Source organism: Cinclus cinclus, chromosome 17, assembly GCF_963662255.1.
Source record: "Cinclus cinclus chromosome 17, bCinCin1.1, whole genome shotgun sequence".
NCBI classification, from domain to species: domain Eukaryota; kingdom Metazoa; phylum Chordata; class Aves; order Passeriformes; family Cinclidae; genus Cinclus; species Cinclus cinclus.
In genome coordinates this window covers 9,816,344-9,834,126 of record NC_085062.1, presented here as the reverse complement: position 1 = coordinate 9,834,126, position 17,783 = coordinate 9,816,344, and the positions used below count along the sequence as shown (strand labels likewise).

The 17,783-nt window shown below is 50.4% G+C and overlaps 1 protein-coding gene across 1 annotated transcript in view; it reads right to left on the bottom strand.

The window, feature by feature from the left end:
* Nucleotides 1–15,911, bottom strand: part of RBM19 (RNA binding motif protein 19) — a 51,817-nt gene extending 35,906 nt beyond the window's left edge. Inside the window, exons 1-21 of the mRNA XM_062504197.1 lie at nucleotides 15,876–15,911; nucleotides 15,026–15,208; nucleotides 14,467–14,598; nucleotides 14,224–14,262; nucleotides 13,569–13,770; nucleotides 12,376–12,632; nucleotides 11,864–11,938; nucleotides 11,541–11,619; nucleotides 10,750–10,821; nucleotides 9,614–9,814; nucleotides 8,914–9,044; nucleotides 8,430–8,551; nucleotides 7,653–7,749; nucleotides 7,107–7,217; nucleotides 6,447–6,647; nucleotides 5,787–5,904; nucleotides 5,411–5,556; nucleotides 4,339–4,399; nucleotides 2,977–3,056; nucleotides 2,502–2,557; nucleotides 1,072–1,188 (exon numbers count right to left, since the gene is read on the bottom strand). Coding sequence (XP_062360181.1) covers nucleotides 1,072–1,188; nucleotides 2,502–2,557; nucleotides 2,977–3,056; nucleotides 4,339–4,399; nucleotides 5,411–5,556; nucleotides 5,787–5,904; nucleotides 6,447–6,647; nucleotides 7,107–7,217; nucleotides 7,653–7,749; nucleotides 8,430–8,551; nucleotides 8,914–9,044; nucleotides 9,614–9,814; nucleotides 10,750–10,821; nucleotides 11,541–11,619; nucleotides 11,864–11,938; nucleotides 12,376–12,632; nucleotides 13,569–13,770; nucleotides 14,224–14,262; nucleotides 14,467–14,598; nucleotides 15,026–15,208; nucleotides 15,876–15,911 — 2,516 coding nt within the window. The remainder of the gene's footprint in view (nucleotides 1–1,071; nucleotides 1,189–2,501; nucleotides 2,558–2,976; nucleotides 3,057–4,338; nucleotides 4,400–5,410; nucleotides 5,557–5,786; nucleotides 5,905–6,446; nucleotides 6,648–7,106; nucleotides 7,218–7,652; nucleotides 7,750–8,429; nucleotides 8,552–8,913; nucleotides 9,045–9,613; nucleotides 9,815–10,749; nucleotides 10,822–11,540; nucleotides 11,620–11,863; nucleotides 11,939–12,375; nucleotides 12,633–13,568; nucleotides 13,771–14,223; nucleotides 14,263–14,466; nucleotides 14,599–15,025; nucleotides 15,209–15,875) is intronic.
* Between the last annotated feature and the right edge of the window lie 1,872 nt (nucleotides 15,912–17,783).

Here is a 17,783-nt window from a genome sequence, read left to right as displayed (position 1 = left end):
ACATTCCCTGCAACATTAATCAGATGTTCCCCTGCCCCTCCCCTCCACAGCTCTGAGGTGCTAGACAAGACAGGAGGGGAAAAACCCACACCAAAAACCCCCCACAGGCTCTGTGCTTGTGATGTACAAACCCTCCCGAGGCCTTGAACTTCACCTTAGTCCCAGCTTTGCTGGCTCGAGCTTTACGAGGGTCACATCTGCAGCTCAGAGTGTTGGGATTTAAATTAGCAGAGCTCCACGTGCTGAGGAAACTCAGCATGGGGACTGGCAGCCCAGGAGCTCTGCCTGAATCCCTCAGGATAGAACTGAAGCAAAAGCATCCAAGCTGCACTGCACAAGAAAAAGCTTTTGCTCTTCTAGAGGCATCTTCTTGTTGGGACCATCATCGCACCCCTGTCCAAAAGCCAGGTCAGGCTTTGCCTTTAGTGAAATCCCTGGAATTCATCCCAAATGAGTGTTGCAACACAGAGCTTTCCTCACAGCCTGCAAGGGAACAGCCTCCCAGCCACCCAGGAAGCCCATCTTCACACAAATAAAGGAGCTGGAATTCCATGAACACAAGGAAACACAAACAAATTGCTGCCAGGAGCCTTGCACTGCACGGTCCGAGGAGGTTTTAAAGGGTTAAGCAACAGCTCAAATATCCCCTTTGGAAAGAAATGCCCCAGCTGTGACAAAAGCACCCAATTTCTGCTAGGACAGACCCACAGGGGCCACCTGCCAACACAGCACCCTGTGGATGGGAGCTGGCAGAAAAATCCCTCCTGCAAAACAACAGCAGAGCAGGGACCACAGCCCAGGGCAGCGAGCAGAACAATCCTGTCCTGGGAGCAGCATAAATGGTTATCCTTTCACAAAGCTTCACTTATTTTTCAGGATGGAACGATGCTTAAATCTCAGCACAACAAGCTGAGGACACACAGAACACAAGAGGTGATCCCAAAATCCCTGTTTTTCTTCTACAGAGACAACAGAAAATTCATAATATTTACAGATTGATAAAGACCCTGTATGAAAATCACAGCAGCTGCACCCAGAGTAACCCACAGAGCCAACAAAGCACTTTCCTACCTGAAGAGCTCCCTGATTTCCCTGGCAGTGGCCTGGAAGGGGATGTTTCGCACCAGGATCTTGGAAGTTTTCTGCTTCTTGGCAGTCTGTTTCTTTCGGGCTGATTTCACAGCAGGCCTGGAAGCCAACAGGAAGGGCAGGTAAAGAACATGCAGCAGTAAAGTCCCTTTGAAGCGTGGCTCCCTCAGGATTTGGAATGTGGAAAATTAAGGCACCAGCTCACATTGGCATCCTTAGTTGAGACAGTGGCAGTGCCACACAGGACACCCAGAAGGATCAAATTCCAAACACCTTTAAGTCCCTCATCTGAAAATTAAATAGCCCACCTTGCCCCAGGTGAGGTCCTCGTCTCACATTTGTCACTAACTTGTGTTTTTGTCACCAAATCTTGCCTTTTAATTGTCAGGAGAATGCATTAATGAATATATTTTTTTTCAAATTTGCTTAATGTAAGATAACGTGGATTCTTTTGCTTCCTGGCTTATAAAATAGTAATTGAAATTTTGTAACAGAGTACGAATTTTGGTTTTTTACCTCTGGAATTGTATTGCATTTAGACAAGGTCAGAATTTACCTAACAAAAGACAGCAGCTTATTCCGTAAAGCAAAGCACTTCCCATTGCAGCCTGGATACCTGCTGAAGGGATTTTCAAAATCAAACTGGATAAAAATGGTTCATGAAAGAATTGAAATACAAAGTGCAGACACAGGGAGCTGTCATGACTGCTTGTGGTTCCCAGCAACCAGATTTTCAAACAAATTTTGACATTTAACAGATATCACTTCCAGTAGGGTTTCCAGAGTGTGTGAAGGACAGTGTTTAGGTGCCCATACAAATATCTGGATTAATTTGCAACTTTGCAGTTAGAATATTCTGTGCTGAGGAAGAACTGGGAAGAAATCCCTAAAAGCCAAAGCTAGCTCCAGGTAAATTCACCCACAAGTAACCTTCTCCTCTGTGCCTGATTGCCCAGACAAAAGGAGGTAAATCTAAATTTTTTATCAAGCAAGAAACCTGGTTTTGTCTTGATTTGACCAGAGTGTTATTCCTGAGTTCCTGTTCTCTCAGATGAACAGGTAAAAGACTTCATTACCCACAGAAAATTTCTCTCCAAGAACTTTTCAAACTCCTGGGAACTTGCAGTGCTGCCTGAACTGTCACCAAAGCAGAGGATTTTTCCTTGAGCAGTGAAGAAAATTCTGCCTGGTTCTCACTTTGGGCTCAGTTTTGGGGCCCCACTTCAGCTCATTCCCTAATTTTTTTTCCTTTCAAGCAAAGCTGACTGAGTACAGCTGAGCAAAGGCTGATGTGTTCAACAGCTGGAGCACTCCTGGCCACATCCCTCAGATGCAGATGCTGGGAAAGAAGGGAAGAAGTTCCCAAGGATTACTGTAGCTGAAATGTTAATGAGGTGAGAGGTGAGCCTTACCTGACAGCTCTCTCTGAGAGCTTCACTTCCAGCTTATGGCCATCCACAGTGCAGCCCTGGGAGTTCAAACAAAGAAACAGCAGGAAAAAAGCATATAATTAATATAAATAAATACATAAATGCATTAGAAGTCAAATCAGCACTGAATTAACATTAAATTAGTGTTTGTTTTGTGAGGGGATATCTGGGTCTCTACCCCCTGCAAGGGGCACCTGACAGGAAACCTCATGAAAACTCAATCCTTGTACAATTTCTGGGATTTCCATGTTGGATCAGCACTAAGAAACACACTTTTCCACGGTTCTGTCCTTTTATAAAATCTGTCCTCTTCCCTCAAAATCCTGGCCCATTTTAGAAGCTTCTCCACCTGTCCAGTGCAACCCACAGCACTGACATCCTCAGCTCCATTTTGAGCTGCCAGGTTCACCCAAGTGTCTGGGAAGAATCCCAGCGTGGAAATCAGAATCGGGCTCACCTGGAGCTGGCGCAGGGCTTTCTGGGCACTCTCTGGCTTCTTGTACTCCACAAATCCAAAGCCCATGGAAAGGAAAGTGCCTGTCAGGAGAGAAAGGGGACTTGCTAAGAAAGCAGTGATAATAAAAGATATAAAAACAAACCAGGAGCAAGCACTGATTGCCAAACTGGGGGGACAAAAACTTCATATCCCATGAAAAGGGCCAGCCTGTCCATGGGTGGACTTGGATACTCCTCATGAGCACCCCTGGCTGAGATTTTTGAGAAAGGCACTGCTCTGGACCAGCTGCTTTTGGTGCTGATGTGAAGAGGGGCTAACAGATGTTGCACACAAACTGATGCTTTCAGTGAAACTTCCTTCAACAAAACACTACAAAGCAGCTGCTGGTCACAATCAGGAGAAGTGATCCCCTTGTGGAGACAGACATCCCTTAAGCTGGAGTGGGCAGCTGCCACTTCCACAAGAAAGGAGAGATCTCTTCCACCCCTGCACAGCAAAGGTTTGCAGCACGTGCAGTCACACCACACCCCTGAGGAACCTGCTGCCTAATACAGGAGCCATAATTAAAGGACAATTAATAATAAGGGGAGAAAACAACACCCCATTTTCAACTTCAGAGCCTCAGTAGTGGCAGGGCGTAGAGGTGACCCCCAGTGCCAGAGGGGATCAGGTGCTCCAAGATCAGCTCACACTTGGTGCTGCCTGCTCAGACCTCCAAGAGAACTGAAGAATTCACTTCATTTCTTTATCTCCCAGCAGATCTGAGTTTTCAAATATCACACGACAGGGAAGCTCTGTCAAGAGGAAATACCACAAAGCTGTGCAGCTCCCAGAGAGAAGCCACAGCCCCTCCAGCCAGCACTTGCATTAATCCAACTCCTTGGGAAATGAGAGCAGCCAACAACAGGCACAGGCACTCATCCCTGCAGCCTGGGGGGCTCAAGGCTGGCAGGGAGAAGGCAAACCAAGCCCACTCAGCACAGCTCTCAGCCAGGCATCCTTGAGGATCTGGCATTTCCAAGATAACGCAGGGTTTAATCATCACGGGGTACCGGCTCCTGTCAGCCTGCATCCCACTCTCTTCTGTCATCCTGAAGGAGTTTGGCTTCTCCCATCTCAAGATCTCAAGAGAAGGCCACGTCTCCACAAACCCCACAGTGGAGCTCAAGCTTCTAGACTGTGAACCCTGGGGGAAGGTCTGGGGGCTGCTTGCAGCCATTTCGACGGGAACACTTCGGGAAGCACTGAGGATTTTGCCAGCAGGAACACAAATGCTCAGCTAGATGAATGCTGAAGCAATGCCACACCTGAGCCCCCAGCAACCAGCTGAGGGAAGGAACTGAACAGCAACATCTAGAGTACCTGCTTTGTCTTTCTTCTTGGATATTGTGCAGCTCTTCAGGGCTCCCACTTTGGCAAACGTCTGCAAGGAATTTGGACACGTGATTCAGTTCCCTTTGTCACAGGCTTGCAACTCAACTGCCAACGTGGCCCTCTTCCACACAGGCCCTCCTCCCCAGCACACACCTGCCAGGCAGTGCAGCTGAGCCTTTCCTCACCTCGTTATTTCTGTGCAAACACACACACACACACACACACACACACACACACAGTTTTAAAGATAAAGACACGTGTTCCCAGAAATGCTCCACCACCCCTCAGAAACTGTGCAGAGATCTGAGATGGCTCTGGAGGAACACTGGATTACAAGATGCTCTCAACCAGGTAGAGGCCTTAAGGGTGGGTGGTGCCTGTGATGTCCCTACAACATAGCTCTTCCCAAAAATGGGGGCTTAGAGAGTAGCAAACTATTTATTTGACTCACTTGTAAAGCCAGAAAAAGAAGAGGGGACAAAGTGCCAGCCCTCCACTGGACATTTATTTGTCCACAGCTGGATCAGAGTCTCTACACAGTCTCACAGGTCCAGGATTTTTGGGCCATGGAATGTGGCATTTTACACTCTGGCTACAAGAAGTGCCAGGGATGGCAAAATCAGCTGCCTTTCTTTATTTTGGTATTAACACCCCACAGAACTTCAGGAATGCCAGACTCTCTCCCAAGTGCTTCATTGAGGAGAAACAGCACAAGGCAGCAGTGTCAGCAGAAGCTGAGAGGAAAAGCCCATTTAAAAATCATCATCTATTTATTCACTGCCTCTCACACACAAAGCAGTGGTAGAGCTGCAGCAGTACCTGTCCCAAGGAGGAGCATTACAGAAAACATGGGAAATCAGGAATGTTAGAAGATTTCCTACTGCCTCCACCTGTCTCTAGGTGGAATTAAACCCCACCAAAACAGTTTCAGATGCATTTATCTTAACTGACACCTGGAGTGATGTACCCAGTCCCAGCAGAACCCAGTGCTCACTCATCTCCCACTAGGTCACACTGGCTGCAGCTGAAATCCTTTAAACACTGTGTCCTTATTGCTCACCTCCTTCAGTGTGTCTTCTGTGGTGGCAAAGTTCAGGTTTTTGATGAATAAGGTACACCCAGGAATATTTTCTTCTTCTTCCTCCTCTTCTTCCTCCTCCTCTTCTTCTTGTGCTGCGGCTTCCTCTGAGTCTTTTATAGCTTCACCTGAAACAAGAAGAATAAACCCAACTTTGTCAGATGCAACAAAGCCAACTTATGGGGGAATTGCCCACTCAAAGAGTGGGGGAGCCCCTGGGATGGGGAGAAAGAGGGTGTACTTAGGGAGGGAAAATCAGCCCTCACAGTGGGAAATCCCCCAGACCAAACATATCCTGGGGCTTGACACAACAGCAGAGAAACACAGAGACCCATGACAAGTCAGGCAGAGTTCTTACCTGGTGCCAGCCCCGCTTCATCCTCCTTTCCTGAAACCCCAGCTTTTCTTTTCTGAGGGGCTGAGCTAAGGAAAACCCCCATTGGAGCCCACTCCAGATACAAAGGCACAGAATGAAACTGTGAAGAGAAGTCAGGAGAGAAATGATGAGTGAAGGGAAAGGCCTGAAAGAAAAACTGCTCTCAGCTTCATTTTCACCTTGCTCTGTAATGGCAAACAGCAGTGGAAAAGCTGAGTAACCTTTTCAAATGGACTAAACTCTGGCACAAAAGGAGCCAGCCTTACAGGAACACAGCCTAAACTCTGACACTAAAGGAGGAGCACAGCCTAAACTCTGACACTAAAGGAGGAGCACAGCCTAAACTCTGACACTAAAGGAGGAGCACAGCCTAAACTCTGACACTAAAGGATCCAGCCTTACACAAGCACAGCCTGCCATGGGTCACTTCTGGATTGTGAAAGGGAAAAGAAACCCTCCAGCTGTGTCCCAGCCCCCTTCTCCAGCATCCTCTGCAGGCCGAGCCCTGCTCTGCTGTACCAGGCACCTCCGTGGCTCTGGGATAACACCCTTCCCACACTCCCTGTGCTCCTCACGCTCAGACAGAGCCATTCTGCAGCTTCCCAGCTCACCAAGATCCCACTCCCCAGGGAGTGCTCTCACCTTGGAGTAGGCCAGCCTGGTGAAAGCTTGCTTGGCCTCTGTGGGCTCCAGGAACTCCACGATGGCTGTGATGCCTCCCTCTGGCAGCAGCACCCGGCCCAGGCTGCCGTGTCTGCCAAAGAGTTCCTCCAGCTCCATCGTGCTCGTGCTGGCTGGGAGGTTCTTCACCAGGATCACTGTCTTGCTCCTCTCACCAGCAGCCTGAGACAGCCAGCAGGGAAAGAAAGAAAGAATATGGGATGTAAGAGAGCAAATCCACCAATTTTCTAACTGGAGACTCCGGATTCAGCAGGTTGTGCTCTCATCTCTCCGTGCCACTCCTTTCTCAGATCCAAAAGGACCAACAGTTGTGTAGAAAATCTCCCCTGGAAAATCCACACCCCACTACAACCACATCCCTTGGATGGACTTTTCAGCTGCAGATCCACAAGGCTCCTTCCCTGCCTACAGCAAGCTTCCCACCATCCCAAAGCCATCATAATATGGATGTCACCCATCCTGAGGGCAGCTGTACTTTCAAATGGATCCATTTCCTAACTTATCAGGGAGGGTTCAATCCTGCAAGATGCTCAGGATTCAATTACCAATTTCCAAGAGAGCTGAGAACACTAGGACTAGAAGAGGTGGATCCCTATTGGTGCCTCCAGCTGAGCCTCTCACCTGGCTGAAGGAATCCAGGCTGACTCCGTTTTCCACGAGGAAACGGCGAATTTCCTGGACCAGCTCCGTTTCTCCCAGAGCCACTCTCACTGCCACGCTGTCTTTGCCCTCCTGCAGGCAAGAATTCAGTCACCTGCTGCTCTCAGAAGCACGTGCAAAAGCAATGTGGCAGGCAGCTTGAGGGTAAAATGCTCCAGCTCCTCTGGAGCCGCTGGAAATTGTGCTGTTGGAATTCAAACACATCCCAAAGTAAAATGAAGTTTCCAGGAAGAAGCTGAGGTATAGGGTGTAAATTCCCATCAACTTCTAGTTATGTAGAAATGCAAAATTCAGTCACAGAAAAGCAGAGTGGGAAGGAAGGCTGGACACCAGGGTATCAATAGGCTCAGACCCCACAGAGGTGCCACAGAACCACAGGCCTTAGCTGTGTGGTGCCCATGGATGCACAGAGGCTTTTCCTGTACAAGACCAGGAAGGCCCTGGCCACAAAGAAACAGGCAGGCAAGTGATGTCCCACCCCAGCTGATCCATCCCAACCCAACTCACAGCATCCAGCACTTGGCTTTTGGAAGCATTGTACTTCTGGGCCATGGCATCAGCCACAGCATTTGTTCCCACAAAGAGCGCGTTCCAGTTGTGGGAGCTGGCAAGAGAAAACACAGCCAGGGTCAGTCATGGGGCCCCTCTAGTCAACAATCCTGAGAGAAAGCAGCTCTGAGGACCACCATGAGCAGGCAGGGTGAAGAGAGAGGGAAAGAAGGGTGGAAGATCCCTAGAGAAGGGACAGGCTGAGGCAGATGTGACTGGAGAGCAAACAGAAAGCAGTGCAGGCAGCTGAGCTCTGCTTCCACAGACCTGATTGGTCACAGCTCTGCAGCTAAGTTCAGGTACTGGCTCAGAGGAACACACCTTTCCAACTGGTTTCCTAGACCCACAAACCCCAAGCAAGAAAGGCTGCACCTTTTTCCCTTCAATACAGAAAATATCAGCCACTTCTTGCAAACTGATTTGTCACCCAGCAAGCAAAGCTGCTACAAGCTTCAGAATTACAGGTGGCCAAGCAGTGCAGAAAGGCCCAACTGATCTGAAACCACTCCCCAGAAGAATTACAGACTAACTCTTTCTAAAGAAGTAACTCATACCAAAGCCTTGCTGCCCACTGAGCTACTGCAGCTACCTGGGCACAGGAGCCAGGTAGGAAGAGACAAAAGAAACAGAGCTGCACAGCAAATGCTTCATCAACTTTGGGAATGTCTACAGCCCCTGTGAAGATCCCACATGCCTTCCTGCAATTTCCTGGGAATCTGGCAGCTTGTCCTGTACCTGGCACTGTTGGCTTTGTCCTTGGCCTCTTTGCGCTTTTTGTAGGAGGAAGACTCTTCTGCATCCCCATCTTCCATTTTGTCCTTTCTGATTGTGGACGGTAAAAGATGCATCATTCTGCCCTGCAAGACAGGAAGAAGAGGTCCAGCAGCTCTGGAATAAACCACAGATGTCCACGTGGAGAAAATTTCCTGGCACCTTTCCCAGTCAGCCTTGGTGGAAGGAGGGAATTTTCTTTCCCAAAGGATCCACAGCCTCAAGTCAAAGTGGCCACACAGTGTAAGACAGACTCAGAGCTCCTTCCCCACCTCTATCAGGATTTTGGTGCCTGCAAAACTGTTCCAACCAATCTACTCTACCAAAAGAGCCTGCAGGAGAGCCTCAACCTTTTTAACAAAGCCGAGAACAAACTCTCAGCCACATTCCCAACAAGCACTCCCACCAGCTGCAGCCCAAAGCACAGGAAAAGCATCAGCTGCTGTACCTGGAACACCTGCCCATCCAGCTCTGCCAGGGCCTTCACAGCATGCTCAGGGATCATGTAGGTGATGAAAGCAAATCCTTTTGGCTTCTTGGTGAATTTGTCTATGGGGAAGTGGATGTCCGAGAGGGGACCTGCAGGAGGCAAGGCTTGCTGATCACAGATGTCCCTGCACAGCTCTGAACTGGCACCTCCCACATACAATCAGGAATGAGGGGAGCAGCTCTGGATGTGTGGTGAACCACCAGCCTGTGCCAGGAGCTGCAGAGGGACAAGGCTGGCCCAGCACAAGCACCCCGAGTCTAGGTGTGGCAACTCATGGGATCTTAGAGGTGACACAAATCAGGCAAACTCTGAGCAGCTGCCTTCACCTCCAGTCAGGAATAAAGACTTCCACTACCTCACCCTCTCTGCCCCAGGATGCCAAGATAACCTTATATGTGTTGAATTTGGAGGTAGAAGAGAGACACTTCAAACTTACACCCCAAGTTTGGAAGGTCAGGTGGATCTCAAGGATTCACCTGTAGGAGGCATCCTGCCAAGCAGGCTCACATTATCACACCAGAAAATGAAGATTATGGCAGCTGGGCAACATTCAAGAGGCATGGGACACAGAGCTTTGTCCATTCCCACCCAGCAGGAAAACCTCTGGGCAAAGGAAAGAGGTCACCCTGCAGGTTCCAGCCCCATGGCAAACACTCACCATACTTTGAAAAGATCTTCTCCAAGTCCTCCTCAGTGCTGGTGAAAGGCAGATTCCTGACAAACAGTCTCCCTGACTCAGACAAGTCCTCTTCCTCCTCATCATCCCTCAGGATCCTTTGCCAGGGCTGGTGCTCAGGTTTTGCTGGAGCAGTTTCTTTTGCAGTGTTGCTGCACCGGGACACCTCCACACAGCGTCCACCTGATCCCCAAACAGCACAGAGGGACCTTGGATGCTTCCCAAGGCCATGAGCAAACAACACTCACGTGCAAATGCTACCCAGAGAGGCTGCCTGGAACACAGACTAGACAGAGCTAAAGGAATAAAGGAGGTATTCATGAAAAGGCCTTCAAAGGAAACACCCTGGGCAGTGCAAGAGCCTGGCTGAGGCTACCCCCAAGATGCATGATGGGTCACGAGTTTTCACACTTTTATAACTTTTGTCCCATTCATATGTTGGGGTTAATTGTCCAATTACAGCTCCAGGTTACGAAGTCTTATCCTTTCAGATTGCTCTCCTCAACTCACTGTTGTTTATACTTTTTGGGCCTGAACTGGAAAAGGATTGCTTTGTCTAACTAAGCTGGGAGGAGAATTTGCTAAGACTTTATATGAAGTTCAGAGTTACATACTAACGCAGTACAGAACCTGGATAATATGAAAGCTAAAACTGAAAGCATCACAAAAAGCCCATGGTTAGACACAATCATAGCCCCGCAGGCTGAGACTCAAAAATAAGGGGGAGGTGGGGGCTGTAAGAGTCAGTTTTCATAAAAATCTTTCCTTTCAGAGAGCCCCAGCCTGTCTGTGCCAACCTACACAATATTTGCAAACAGAATTTCAGAAGTTACTCCAAGGGTTAGGCCAAGCCTAGGGCTCCAACCCAACCTTGCAGCACTGTCTGTACAAAGCTGGACTCCAGCAGTGTTATTTTTATCCCAACAAGAACCACCTCAACCACACGGCAAAACATGAGAGCCCCAAAACCCCACTCCTGCCACAGCACCTGGTTTATCCCAAGGAACAAGCCTCCCATCTGCCTGGGAAAAACTCCAATCACAGGAGCTACTTGTGCAGGGAACACTCGAGCAGCTGAGCTCCCACGGCCGGAACGAGGAGGAACAAACAGCCCTTACCCAGGAATTCTTTTTTCCGCTTCAAGGCCCTTTGCATTTCTGCTTCACTCTTCAAGTCAACAAAGATGTAACCTTGGAGGAAGGGAAGGTTCAACTGAGCATCATGTGGGGAATACACACAGCCACTAATTGGGTAATTAAGGGTGAATTGGGCCTGCTTTAATATAGATTCCTATAGATAGGGCATTCAGTTCCCATGAAAAGTTTCAATCCAGCCTGGAAATGGCCATGTCAGGCTGGAAGGCTGCCTTTTCAAATCTTATTCTCTATACAAAAATAAAAAAAAAAAAAACTTGACTTAGCAGCTGGAGGAGGCTTTCACAGGTGCCTCTGAGAGCAAATAAAAGGTGCATCCTTGCTGGACTATTAAAGTAAAGAGCACATAGCAAAGCCCCAAGGACTTGCTCCCACAAATCGGCAGTGCCCTGGGCTGCTGCAGCTATACCAGAGGAACAGGCTTTTCCTTGGCATGGTTTGGGGTGTTCAGAAAAGTTCTGGATGCAGCTCAATTAAAAAAAAAAAAAGAAAAAAGAAAAAAGAAAAAAAAAAAAAAAAGAAGAAGTCTCCTAAAAAAAGGCTGCTGCTACTGCTAAGGGAGCACAGCCAACATTACTCTGCCCACGGCATCCTGTGGACAGCAAGTAGGGCAGGAGAGCTGCAAAGTCACAGAAAGGTCTCAAAGAATCAGGCCACGAGCCAGGGATTTGGAACTGCAGACTGAAAGAGCAGAGGGGTGATCAAGAGGTGCCCTGGCTCACAGAGTCCACCCCTCTTCCACACACAGCTCTTACCTGAATTCTTCCCCTGGGCCTTTTTTCCCATCCGGATTGCCACTGGCTTCAGAGGGAAGAAAAATTCCTGAATTTTTTGCTGTGGGAAGAATTAGAATTGTTTGAATAAGTTCTCAGATACAGGAAGCAGCAAGTTGCAGGCTCAGGTTTTTATACATAAAACACCCCGCTCAGCAAGCAGATCTCTGCACAAAGACAGCTCAGAAGTTCCCCTGATCACCAACACATCCCTCAAAAGAGTGAAAAGTTTCTGCAAACATCTTGCAGAGGTACACTGGGAGATGCCCCTGAGCCTCCCTCCCCAGCTGGGAAACCAAACTTGCCTCAGTGATGTTGGAGGGGGCCCCACGGAGTTTCACTGTGAATGGAGTGATGGCTTCCCCTGAGCTGCCCTGGCTCTGCACAAAGGAGGGGAGAGAAAAAGCTGAATGAAAGAACAAAAATCACAGCACAACCAGCTGGGCTTGGCTGAAGAGTGGGAGGGAATATCAGGAGATTCCCACAGCTGCAGCAGCCTGGGGCAGGAGGTGCCAGCTAAAGGTGCACTGCCATGAAAAACTGAATTCTGCTCTTTCCAGGACAGCATTTCCTGGAAAAAAGCCTCTGACAAGGACACTAGAAACACTTAGCTGGAAGCCCCATCTCTGGGAATTTAGTCAGCCCTGAGGAGATTCAACATTTGTAAATGGGTCACACCAAGAATGCCAAGAAAGCTGGTACCCAGTGGGCCCTGCAGCCCTCCCAGGCTGTCAGCTCATCCCTGCAGGGACTGACAGACACCTGCTATCACCAAAGCTGCTGCTTCAAAACAGACAGAAATCTAATTCAGCTGTACCTCTAGTCTGGATCCCTTTTTCTTCTTTCCCACTGGTGTTTTTTGCTCTGTTTGTTGGGCTTTTGGCTTCCCCCTTTTCTCTGGGTGGGCTTCTGCAATGCATGAATCCTCCTCAGTCTCACTTTCCTCTTCCCCCTCAGTTTCTGTTTCTTCCTCTGTACTGGATGAGGAAGAAGAATCCTTCACCACTTTAGATTTCAGGTAATCCATATCTGAGAGGTCTTTGCTGGTAGCTGCCTTCTTCCCTTCTTTCTTTCCTGGCAGAGAGGATAGAGAAGTTTTTTCACACAGATGCTGCTGCTCTACCCCCAGGCCAGGAAGAAGCAGAGAACTGACACAATCATGACCATCACCTCCTTGTCCTCTACCTTTTCCATGGGAAAGGCTTGAGAACAGCAGAGCAATTTAATCTCAGCACTTCCAGACCGACAGCCTGGATTTCAAAGCAACAGTTCACATATAAAACACATTAGAAAAGGGTTTGAGGTACTCCAGGACAACGTATTCTGTCACAATTTTAATTAAATACCCCAATCAGGCCTCAGAGAAGGGTTTGAAGTGTTTAGTTTTACAGGGAAAAGGACACAAGCACACCTGCATTTGAGTTACCCAAAAGAGAGATGAGGAGCAGCAGGGAAAACACCACTCACTCCACCAGAACAGCCTGAGGAAACCTCATGGAGAGAGGGAAAAAAGCTCAAATCCACACCCACCCCTACTGCAGGGACACCGGATTCCAAAACACACACACCAGGCTGCAAGCCCAGACTTGTGAGTCTTCAGAATGAACCCACAACTCCAGATTTCCTCTCAGGAGCCAAGATACTGAACCTTGTTCCTGCCCATCAACCCTGGCAGCCCCAGTTTCCAGAAACATGCATCAAAGGCAGACCAGACAAGTTCACAGAGGTTCCTAAACCAACAACAACCACATCCAGCCCTGGAAATCCTGGAGATGAAAGGGGCTGCAGGAAAGGAGAGCACTTCAAGGAAAGTTGCAGATGTTTGCCCTGTTACTCCTCCCTAACAACACAGGGAAAGCACAAATGCCACTCTCCCCGATATCAGACACTGCATTTGCCACATTTCCCCAAATCTGGGGAAACTACCAGACATTCCCAGCACACAGAAAGGTGACACTGAGTCCAATCCTGTCCCTGAGACAAGCAAAGGGTGACAAGTCCCTTGGGTACCTTTAGTCTCCTCCTCATCTTCAGAAGGTTCATCCCCAGCCTCACTGAGCTCCTCAGACTCATCAGAATCAAAGTTAAGGTAATCAGCTGCTGCTTTTCCCTTCTTAGGCTCCTCTGCCAAAGTGTCATTAGCCCAGGTGGCCACCTGGGACCGCTTCTGGTGAACCACCAAGAACTCCTGGAATGTTTTATCTTCCTCCAGCTGGGGGGGGGAGAAAAAAAAAAAAAAGACAAGCTGTGAAGGGAGACTCAGTGAATCTGAAATCCAAGATGTCACCTTCTGTCCAGCAGTGTAAACTTAAGGGGAGCTCAATTTACACTGACAAGGTGTCTCATTCCTACTCTTCTTTTATAATTGGTGTTTAGAAAGTACTTTAAAGAGGAAAACAAAACAAAAAGACAAAAAAGCAGACAAGTTCAATGTGACAAAACTCACACATGGATAAACCCCATAACTGCTGAAACAGAACTGACCTGGATGCAGTGTATGCTCACAGAACACACTAAAAAGTTGGACCCCCGTGTTGGGGTTGTGAAAATGATTTTTTACAATAGAACTGGGCTGCCCCAGCCTGAATTAACAGCATGGGAAGTAGGACAGAAAGGAACTATTCAGCAGCAAGAATGCATGGACAGCAATCCAACCTCAACTCACCGTCTTTAAGTTATCCACTGGATTTTTCTTCTTTTTATCCTTGGGAAAAAAAACAGAAAGGTTTATTAGAAGCACAGGCAATTCCAGAGAACCCAACAGCACAGAGATCCTGAGGCAGAATACACCAGCACCAGGACTCCAGCATCTGGTGTCCCAGCTGCTTTGTCCCCTTCCCTACAGCCCAGGCCACCCTTCTCTGGCACTGACACACATCAGAGCCTCCAGCACTCAGGCAAGACTCACTTTCTTTGTGCCTGCAGGAGCTGCACTTGCCAAGGGCTCTTTGGTCTGCTTTTCTGAGGCAGGGGCCTTCTGAGAGTGCTTGCTCCAGGCTTTGGGTTTTGTAGGGTCACCAAAAGACTTGCACAGCTCCACCTGGAAGGAGTCAGGTCTTTAATTAAACACGTGCTCAACAGCCTGGGTTGTAACCGCTGGATAACTTCACTCAGGAATTATTGTAACCCTGATGGGATGCAGGGCATGTGCAGGAACAACTTCTTACAGATGATTAGCCCAGAGCTACACATTCAATCACCATGGCAGAGTCAGGAATGGACAGGAACAGAATCCCAAGATGGCTTGGATTGCAGTAGGCCATGAAGTTCCATGCCCTGCCATGGACATCTTCCACTATCCCAGGGTGCTTCCATCCCTGTCCAACCTGGCCCTGGACACTGCCAGGGATCCAGGGGCAGCCAAAGCTTCTCTGTGCCAGGGCCTCCCCACCCTCCCAGGGAAAAATCTCTTCCTAAGATCCCATTCCTTAAGAACCTCAGGGAGATATTTGTAGAGATCAGCTCACTGTGACTCTGGAAGTGTCTATGAAGCTTTTGTTGAAGTGATTCAGGGCTGTTTGAGCTTCATCCTCAGACTTGTAGCCAATGAAGCCAAATTTCCGGAACCTTCCATCCTTGGTGTACTTCAGGCAGCAATCAGTGAGCGTGCCAAAGGCACCAAAGAGCTTCCTGAAGCGCTCCTCCTTCATCTGGGAAAGGAGGGAGAGCAGCAGGAAGGGAAATCAGCCACAGGGAGGCTCTGAGAACAAGTCCAAACCAAATGTGTCTCAGAAGGCTTCTAGAAGACTACAGGAACCACATTGTGAACCAAATCCCTACTTCAGGCACCGAAGCCACTCATCTTCCCCGCGAATCCACACATGGGGACGGGGAACAGGGCGGGATCCTGCCGGGCACAGCAGGACCGAGAGCACCTGCTCCCAGCTCCAGGACAACAAGGAGGGTACAGTGACCACGACAAGGTCCACTGCCCCCCCGAGAGGCTGCCGCCTGCCCAGCCCGTACCTTTCATGCTGCTTCCCGCACCTTCCTGACTCCGCCAGGAGCTCTCGCACCATCCTCCCCCCGAGGCGTCCCCATGCCCCCCGTCCCAGCACTGACCACGACCATTAATCCCTCACAGCCCCTTCCCTCGGGACATCTCACACCTCATCACCATTCCCCCTCCAAAACCTCATCCTTCCACCACTTCAAACCTCTCCCGCAGGTTCTCCCGCTCTCTCCCATACCCACTACACGCTCCCCTCCCAATGCCTCTCCCTGCCCGGCATCCCGCTTTCCCTCCGCAGCGTCCCCTCCGACCCTTCCTAGGCCCGGCACGCCCCCTGCACCCCCGCCACCGCACAGATGCCTCACCCCATTGGGGAGATTCTTCACGATAAGCCGCGACATGGCAGCGACAGACACCAAGAAGGGACCGCTCAGCGCCGTACACGCCGCCCCATGAGCGCCGCCATCTTCCCCGGGTCACGTGCCCTGTGGGTGGTGCCGCGCATGCGCAGGGCGGAACCCGGATGTTGGTCCGTAGCAACGGCCCCTTAGCAACGGGGCCTGCGGGGCCGCGGGGCATCGCGGGGGCACCGCGGGCGGGGAGCGGCGGGGCCGGGAGCGGAGCAGGGGCACGATGAGAAAGGGGTGACAATCCCCGGGTTACCCCGCAGAGCGCGACTGCAGCTCCCCGGCCCGGCCGTGCTGCTCGGCTGGGCCGCAGGAGGGAGCTCCGCGCTCGCCGCTCCCGGCTCCGGCCGGCCACTGAGCCAAAGGAGCTCCAGAATGTCGAGTTTGCGCGGGGGCGTGGCGCACAGGGCCTCGATATCACGGCTTAAAGTCATGCGGGAGAGAGGAGGGAAGGGGGACAGAGGGTTTGGTCCAGGGAAACTCTGCGTCCCTGGATGTATTCACGGTGCCAGGCTGGACATTGGGGCTTGGAGCAGGCTGGGAGAGTGGAAGGTGTCCCTGCTCGTGGCAGGGGATGGAATGAGATGAGCTTTAAGGTCCCTTCAAATCCAAACCGTTCTGTGATTCTTTGAATAAAAGCAGTTTCCCCTCCAAGGAATGGTTAAATAACCCGACAGCCAGAGAATGTTGTGTTGTGACAGCTCCAAAGGATAAAAGAAAGCAAAAGTCACAGAATAAAAAAAATCCCTTGAGCATTAGTAAACACTGTAGATCCTTTGCTACCTGAACATCCCCCTCCAGCTTCCTCGTGAGGGGCAGCACCAATCTGCTGTGACCCGAGGGAACAGCTGGAGCTGTGCCAGGGGAAAATCAGCTTGGATTTCAGGAAAAGGCTCTTCCCCCCCAGAGAGGGGCCAGGACCAGGGCTCTGTGATCCTTGCAGGTCCCTTCCAACTCAGGGTATTTTATGCTTCCATGATCCACTGCTGGAGGCTGAGCATATCTGGGGGGAGCAGAAGCATTCTTCAAGTGCCTGCTCTTGCTCACAGTCCCTCAGCCCTGCTCTGCCTGTGTCACACGAGCTGGAAACCTGATTTTTACACCATTATTCCCAGAAGAAGATGCTCAGGACAGCTCTGAGCTTCAGCACCAGCGCTCACCCACTCTCCCCACAGTTTGGCGTTACCCCGGGGATAACTTGAAGCCCCCTCCCCATCTTCTAATGCAACTGATTTGGCTGAGCCCATCCCAAAGGCTGAAGGCAGCAAGGAGACAGGGCAGGAGCTGTCTGGGGGAGGCAACCCCAACCCAGGCACATCCCAGTGTCCTGGCAGCACTGGGCTGCAGCCCCTGCTCTCCCCTGGCTGAACACAGAGGGAAATGCATTTTCCAGGGAGGCAGGGCAGAGCCAATGGCCAGGCTCAGGACAGGGGGAGCAGGAGAGAGCGGGATGTTCTGGGACTGCATCAGTGCCCTGCTCAGAGGGAAAGTGCGCAGCACAGCCCCCTCTCACCCCTCAGCCCTGGCTGGGGGGGAGCGGGTCCTCTGTCCCTTCACAGGAGTCTCCGTGAGGTGTCACAGCACAGGGACCCAGGTCCCTCCCCCCGTTGCCCTCTGCTCCTGCTCGTCCTTGGCCGGGCTGTCAGGGCTGTCACTGGGGATGAAGGCTGGCACTGACAGGACAATCACACCATCACTAACGCATCCAGACTGTGCCCTTATCACTCCTGTCTCCTCTCCGAGACACTTGTCCCCCTGTGTCCCTCCCCATGTCCCCCTCACCCACTGTGTGCAGCTGGCAGCAGTGCCCAGCTCCTGCCCACACCAGCCGTGACCTTGCCTGCTCCTGCCTTCTGAAGCTGCACA